A 7,308-nucleotide genomic window follows, 5' to 3' on the forward strand; every position below is an offset into this window, starting at 1 on the left:
TCTTTTAATGAGTTTTTAATTGAGGGTTCTCACAGTATTAAGGTTAAATTCATGCTATTAAAGAAAAACCTTGCATGTAGTCCTGTTCCATGTCGGTCAAAGTCGCTAACTAGTGCCACAGTTGTGCTTACTGTGTGTGTGTGTGTAGGTGACAATAGTGGACACAGGGGTGAGGGGGACCATTGCTGTGGGCCTGGTGCCTAAATTCTACAGGCTGGACCACCAGCCTGGCTGGCTGCCATACTCTGTAGCTTACCACGCTGACAACGGCAAGTAAGTAAAACCACAGCCGTCTGTACTGTACAGTGCAGCATTGGTTTCTTCCATGGTTTTAGTAAATGGATTGTGGCCTGTTGATGCTGCATCCACACATAAATGCTACAGTGATTCCCTGTGTTATTCTCCTCAGCAAAAGATTATTTTTTATTATAGATTCATTTGTTGTTGTTTTTTATTTTTTCTGAATCATTTAGTCTATAAATTTAGAGTAGTAGACTATAGTGTAGTGTTTAACGAGTAGTTCAAACCCAAAGAAAGCAGCAGATCCTTATAACTGAGGGCCTGGAACAATGAATGTTTAGCTTTTCTGCTTGATAAATGACTTTTATATTCTACAGATATCAAAAACACAAACAGGAAGCTAACTAATGACAGTTGTTGACTTGGTCTGCTTGTGCAGTATCTCTGAAGCTACTGTAGTTATATTTTTGAGAAGGTGCATATCATTTACAGTGTGGCCTACACATGTAGACTTCCTAAGCAGAAGTATAGATTCAGATTTATGGTCAATCAGAGTTTTTGGAGTTACTTGGAACCAGCAAATAATATGATTTATACAAAGAATCAAATGGTTATTTCTTTAGCAGTAACTGAATAGCATTTATTTTATAAAGATTTATATGTCCTTATTTTTCCTAGGTTATACAATGGCAACCCTGTGGGACAGCAGTTTGGGCCAAAGTGTGCTCGTGGTGACCGTATAGGCTGTGGAATACACTCAGAAAATATTGAAGCAGGCTTTACAACAGTCTTTTTCACCAAAAATGGCAAAGAGGTAGGCGTTGGTAATGCATCATTACATAAACACAAACATGTGCTATCAGAACTATCCATATGTGCAGTGTAGTGTCGTGGTTTCTTTACACTCCTCTCACATGCAGGTTGGTTCGGTGGAGGTTCCCGTGTCTGCAGAGGGTCTGTTCCCCGCCGTGGGGATGCACTCCATGGGCGAGGAGGTGAAGGTTGACCTGCAGGCTGAGTGGCTCCTGGAGGAAGATGATAGTATGATGATGGTGGACAGCCATGAAGATGACTGGGGGCGACTTTATGACGTCAGGGTGAGCGGCACGGTAAGAAGTGTTTAAAGGAATACTCCAACCCGAATGTTTGCGTGCGTTGAGAACAGAAATAACTGTTCTGTGCAGTGTCTAGAATAACCAATATGACCATGCTGCTCCCAACACTAACAGCGTTCCCACACGTCCTGGAAAATCTGGAAAACTTTAGAGGCTAGTTTTCCAGTCATGGAAATGCCTAGAAACTGATTAAAATGGCCAAATATCCTGTAAATGAACTATGTTGTCCTGGAAACACTTGGATGCCTCTTTTGTTTGAAACTCAACTGTTGGTAGGATAAACTTCCACTATGACATTTCAAAGATATTTCACCAGACACCAATCAGAAAAATGCTTCTCTTGTCCATTTGGAAATGCTGTAGTTGCTGCAAGTGACAATTATTTGAATCATCAATGTGTCTGTTCGAGCTGCCCGCTAAACGTCCGTGATTCAAATCATCAGTCAAGAAAAACCCCCAAGTGGAATCTCATTTTGGCGAATCATTGCATATTTTAAAAGAGGAGTCATTGTACACAGAGCAACGCAGGATAACAGCACAGCAGACTGAACAGTGACCAGGACACACAGTGAGAGTTCAGTGTGTGCTGTGCCTGGGTGGAGGCCATGATTAATATATCTCTATAGGGATAATGAGCGGCCCAGTCTGTGTTTTTGACTGCTGGTGTTCCCAGTCTCTTCAGCCTGGCCGTTCTGGGACGCCCTCCCATCTTAAAAAACAAACACTGAATATGACGTGCAGTTGTGGCGGTGGCTTGCCATCCCCTGCAGTTAGCTTGCCAACAGCGCGGTATTTAATTATTGCGGTTATCGCGACAGCCCTAAATGTAATAGCGGAGCCCAAAATTAATTGCTTACCCAATTCAGACCAGTAGCCAAACAAACTGTTCATTCATGTGGGACAGAAAAGTAAACAAATCTCACATTACTTAAATTTTTGAGGGCGTACCACTTTAAGATCAAGCCTATATATAATATATTAGTATTTAGCATACTTGTACATTAGTGGTTGAAATAAGTGCTGACTGGTTTCTTGCTTTTGTCGTGATGTGAACACTGAGTCAATGTATGTGAAAGCAAACACATCCCATGTATTTTGTGTGTTTTTCTAGCATATGTCTATTCAATAAGACAGATTACAGTGGGGCTTTTTCTGCTGTTTGTACTTCTGCGTGGTTGTTGCCGGTTCCTCGTATTTGCATTGTACTCTTACAAGATCCTTCGATTGCCTGTTCTTTAGATAATCCCTCTCTGTTGACAACTCTACTTTAATGCTCGCTATAATTCAGGGAAAGCACATTCACTTGAATTTGAATTGTTTTGTCTCCGCCGTTGCCGGATCTTGCTGCGGCTGGATTTGGGTCACCTTCAGAGTGTTATTGCAGATTGCTTCATGACATCAGCTCAGGGATTTTCCTCCACGTTCTGTAGAAAACTGGTTCAGTAACAAGATAAACAGCAGACTCCCAGTGAAGACGTCTGTTTCATTCCCTCTTTGCTACATGAGAGTCGGGGATTATGCAACAGTTTGGCAAATCTGTTTGCAAAGCACACAAGCAGCGTAGTACACCAACCTATTTATCTACAGATAAAAATCCAGATAAATCGGGGATTGGGATCTTCAGACTCGTCTGATGCAAGTTGCCTCCTTCTGCTTTTGGTTGCCGGATGTGGCAGAACGGTTGCCACATTATAATCATTTTAATTGCAGTAATGATTTGCAGTCAGACCAGTCCCATGTTATTATACCCCAATTAAACTTGTTTCACATAACTAATTTCTTTTGGTTTTCTCATCTTTTCTGTCACTCAAACATGCCCACACATATATTAACAGGGTTCCCACGCATCCTGGAAAAGCTTGAAATGTATACACTAGTTTTCCAGTCATGAAAATACCTGGAAATGACCAAATATCCTCGAAATATTCTTATGTTGTCCTGGAAATTTTAATTGTATTTTAGCCCCTCACTCAGATTGACCACCTAAACGTAAGTATTACCAGACACGTCAAGTCTAATTTTTGAGAACTTGTGAACGTAATTCTGAGGAAATGGTATATATCATATCTACATGCAGATTTGTTGCTGTGGTTGATAAATACATAGAGAGCAATGTTATTGAACCTGCAACAATCACTTTCACTTTCTAGAAGATGAATTTTCTGTAAAATAGAGTAAATTCTACTTGATTTGAACTAGAGGAAGTAGAACAGAACTGTAGTCAATTTGCTGGAAACCGCTCCGCTGAGACCGCGACGGAAACATAGTGAGAACAGCCATGTGCGTCACAAAAGTGTCCAGCCAAGCCAAGTGTCCAATAAACGCTGACCACCTACGAGGGCTACCGGTAAATTATATGACTATTTGTGAGCAAGTGCTGTCCTATAATGTCAAGAAAACTCCTGGATAATGTCCTGGAATGGTCCTGGAAAATTATGTGGGAATCTTGATTTAAGAATGCAAATTTTGTCTTCTGAGGGACAGAAGTGGTCTAAAATAAGCTGACAGACACACATATGACATATCATATGATGGCAAATATGTTTGCTAACAACACAACCATATTAACATCCCATTAGAGTCCTCTCTATCACCACCTGATCAATATAAGTCAAGTGTTTGCTTTCCTTTTTGGCTCTGCTTTTGTCTCCACCATTTTTTACTTGCAAGATATTTTACTTATTTTATTTTCAGCTTGTTGCTGCAGCTGCTGGTTGATGAGACTGAACTACACATTAATTCTGTAGGATGTAAAAGCAAAACACAGAGCTGAAGGAGAATAAAAGGTGTGACCTAATATAAAAATCTGAATCAATTCAGCTTTAATGGTGATGGATTCTGCCTGTAGTCAGATTTCTCTTCTACAATGTATTTAAAACAACAGGTTAAATACACGTGGCCGTTGTGTATTGAACTGCATTATAGTTTAAGGTCTAATATTGTGTCTATCTCATGTACATATATGGAGGAGGAAATAATTAGAAACATCAGTGTGATTTAATACAAGCAGCACATACTCAATAGAGTTGGATCCAGTCATCATCAGACACAGTGCCAACAGTAAATCATATGTTTCATAAAGGTAGTATTACAAGACTCTGGTATTGGGTTACATTATAGTCTACCAGGTTTTTTATTGTTCTGTTCATTCTGTGTAATTACCTCCTGAAAGCCTGATCAGAACATTATGTGGAGTGGACAGAGAATATCTTTTTAAATCTGTATAATACAGGAGTCTTACTGTTACCAAGGACATTGACACAAAGGACAATATTATGTATGTCCAGAAGGTCAGAGGATATGGAGGCGTTGTATGCTGTACAGATTGTGAAGCCGTTTTAGCCAGTTTTTTAGTGTCTTATATAAATAAGATGCACTGGCACAATTCAACTACACATCAGGGTGTGTACAGAGGGTGATACCACATCTACAGGAACCACAAGAACTGTGATTTCTCAGCTTGAGACACTTGTGTTTTCTCCTAAATGTTTCTGATTTAATGTTGAATACAGCATAAAACAAGGCTCAGTGAGCTAATTTACATCCACATGTACTGTGATCTATCAAAGTCATTTTTCATTGCAAACTGTCTGTCAGCTGTTGCTCTCCTCTCCCTCAGAGTGAATGAAAGAATGTATGAAGTCTTCAGGGTGTATAATTAAATCGTGACACGTGACCTGCTAGTGTTGCAGTGGTGCTATCTATGGTAAAATCAGATGCTGAGACCTGGATAATTTTAGTGCTTTAGGCAAACTCTCAATCAGCTTTTTTTGTAAGTTTTTGGCATTTTGCTTTATTCGACAGGACAGTCAGAGAGAGAAAGGAAAGGCAGGGGAGAGAGAAGGGATGACGTGCAGCAGAAAAGGCCTTGGGCCGTGGTACGTCCTCTACCTGGTGAGCTGCCGGAGCGCCCCTCTCAATACGCTCTTTCAGTTCAGTTTGCATGTAAATTGTACTACAAATGTTCTGGATGAGCTTTTATGAAACCAAAATATATATTTTTTGCCTAATTGTTGGTAATTGAAAGTCATACCTCATTAGATATTAGCAGTTCTTGTTCCTGATTGCCACTTTACAGCAAGCATTTTGACATAGTAGGAAAAGTACAGGGGTTACTAATAACATTAACAAAGACTAATTTAATTTATAAGCTCAACAATCCTTCTGCCTTCTGTAGAACAGCTTGTACATTACGTATTAATTGGAAAAGAAACTATATATTAGTAGAAGAAAAACAGGGATACACCACAATTGTGATGACTGTAGGTATTCTGCACCCACTTTATCGGGTGCTTTGTGGGACATTTCACCACTTCCAGCAGATGACAATCAGATGTTTGTGATTCACATATCTGTGGAAAGAGAAGCTGTGAGTAATACGCCGGAGGAGGGGAGACAGCGTCAGTGTTGTAGACCATCAGTCTCACAGTCTGCACTGTGAAGATTTCATATATTAACAAAGCTAGTCGACTCTGAGTCTACATCAACTAACAACCTAGCAGGCTCTCTGTGACCTGCTGAGTGCTAATGTCAAACCTGTCAGCACCTGTCTATGTTCCTAGATAAAGTAGCGGCAGCCATTCCAGTAGGGTGAAGGCCGTCCGCTCTCAGCAGCCAGCGGTTGGGTGAAATAAGCCTACTGTGCATCTCATCATTACCCCTCATTGGTAAGGGACCAGAGACAATCAATCAATGCCAACTCAAACTCGAGGCAAACTCAAATGTCCTGGCTAGGCTTTCCTTTTCTGATCTTCATCCTTCTGGAGAAACTGCCGACAAGGCTGTGCTAATGCTACCACAGCCGCAGTTCAAACACTGGCATAGATGAGCTGTTCTAAATGACAAGAAGAGACACCCTGTCTGCAAAAGCGGAACAGTTCGCACAAACCAATCGCAGCACAGTTAGCCAGGTTAAGCTGTGGGTGACTGGAGCTAAGCTAGCAGGCTAGGCTAGGTTCTGAGCTAAGCGCTGTGCAGCAAAAAAAAAGTAGCACAGAGAGAGTAGATAAGTAGAAGAATGAAGATCGAAAAGATTGGAGCAGGAAATCAAGGAGGGAGAAAGAGTAGACAGCAGTTCTTGATCTCCCAGAAATCACTTTGTACGTCACGGCACACACCGTTGCCATGGATACAGAGACAGCAATCACAGGATTTCTCTTGATACTGACGGAAATGTTTTTTTTCTGTGATTTCGAAGCAGATTAATAGACATTTGCCTCCACGTCTGTAAGGTGTCCAGGAGTGTGTGCATCGTATCTGTGTGTTCAGATTTAGCTGATTTACGATGCTTAGAAGTCTCTAATCATTCCCTGAACCTTGAACCGCCACTGATGTTACACCCTGGCGCAGAGTCTACCTGAACTACACAAAAGCTCTCACATACATCATTTATATTCTGTTTAAAAATACACAATATTAACCTTTAAATGCCACTTTATGAAGCTAATATTTGGGTAGCTACTGTAGCGTGTCGGTCGGCCCACCACTTTGGGACATCTCAACGACTATGCGATGGATTACTGTGACATTCGGTCGACATTCACAGTCCCCAGAGGATGAAACATACTGACTGATGATCTCCTTCGTCTTCATCCAGAGGCACAGTGAGGTTGACATTTGTGCTTTTGAGTCAAATGTTTGGCAACTATTGGAAAGATTTCCATTAAATTTAGTTCAAACATTCAAGATGAAACTCCTCTGACTTTCATTTAGCGCCTTAATCACATCAAATGTTCACTTTGTCCAAATGTTTTGGTTTAAGACAAATCAGATCCGTCTTTTCCAATGCAACCTGACTGCTATGACACTCTAGTTCTACGTTCATCATGCGGGTCACTTCAGGACTATGACACATATTCACACCTGGTAGAGCTGAGAGCGTCCCACGTATGTCAGGCTGAATCTTTTCTGCAGCTCCCTCCTTCCCCGTCACTCTTCAGCTGTCTCTATCAAT

At 41.0% G+C, this 7,308-nt stretch overlaps 1 protein-coding gene across 1 annotated transcript in view; it reads left to right on the forward strand.

Annotated features, from left to right (window-relative positions):
- spryd3 (SPRY domain containing 3) overlaps positions 1-7,308 on the forward strand; it is a 53,400-nt gene that overhangs the window by 5,197 nt on the left and 40,895 nt on the right. The window contains exons 3-5 of the mRNA XM_035656619.1: positions 149-273; positions 919-1,054; positions 1,161-1,349. Coding sequence (XP_035512512.1) covers positions 149-273; positions 919-1,054; positions 1,161-1,349 — 450 coding nt within the window. The remainder of the gene's footprint in view (positions 1-148; positions 274-918; positions 1,055-1,160; positions 1,350-7,308) is intronic.

The sequence above is a fragment of the Morone saxatilis genome, unplaced genomic scaffold, assembly GCF_004916995.1.
Source record: "Morone saxatilis isolate NCDOM2014 unplaced genomic scaffold, NCSU_SB_2.0 Contig15, whole genome shotgun sequence".
Classification (NCBI taxonomy): domain Eukaryota; kingdom Metazoa; phylum Chordata; class Actinopteri; family Moronidae; genus Morone; species Morone saxatilis.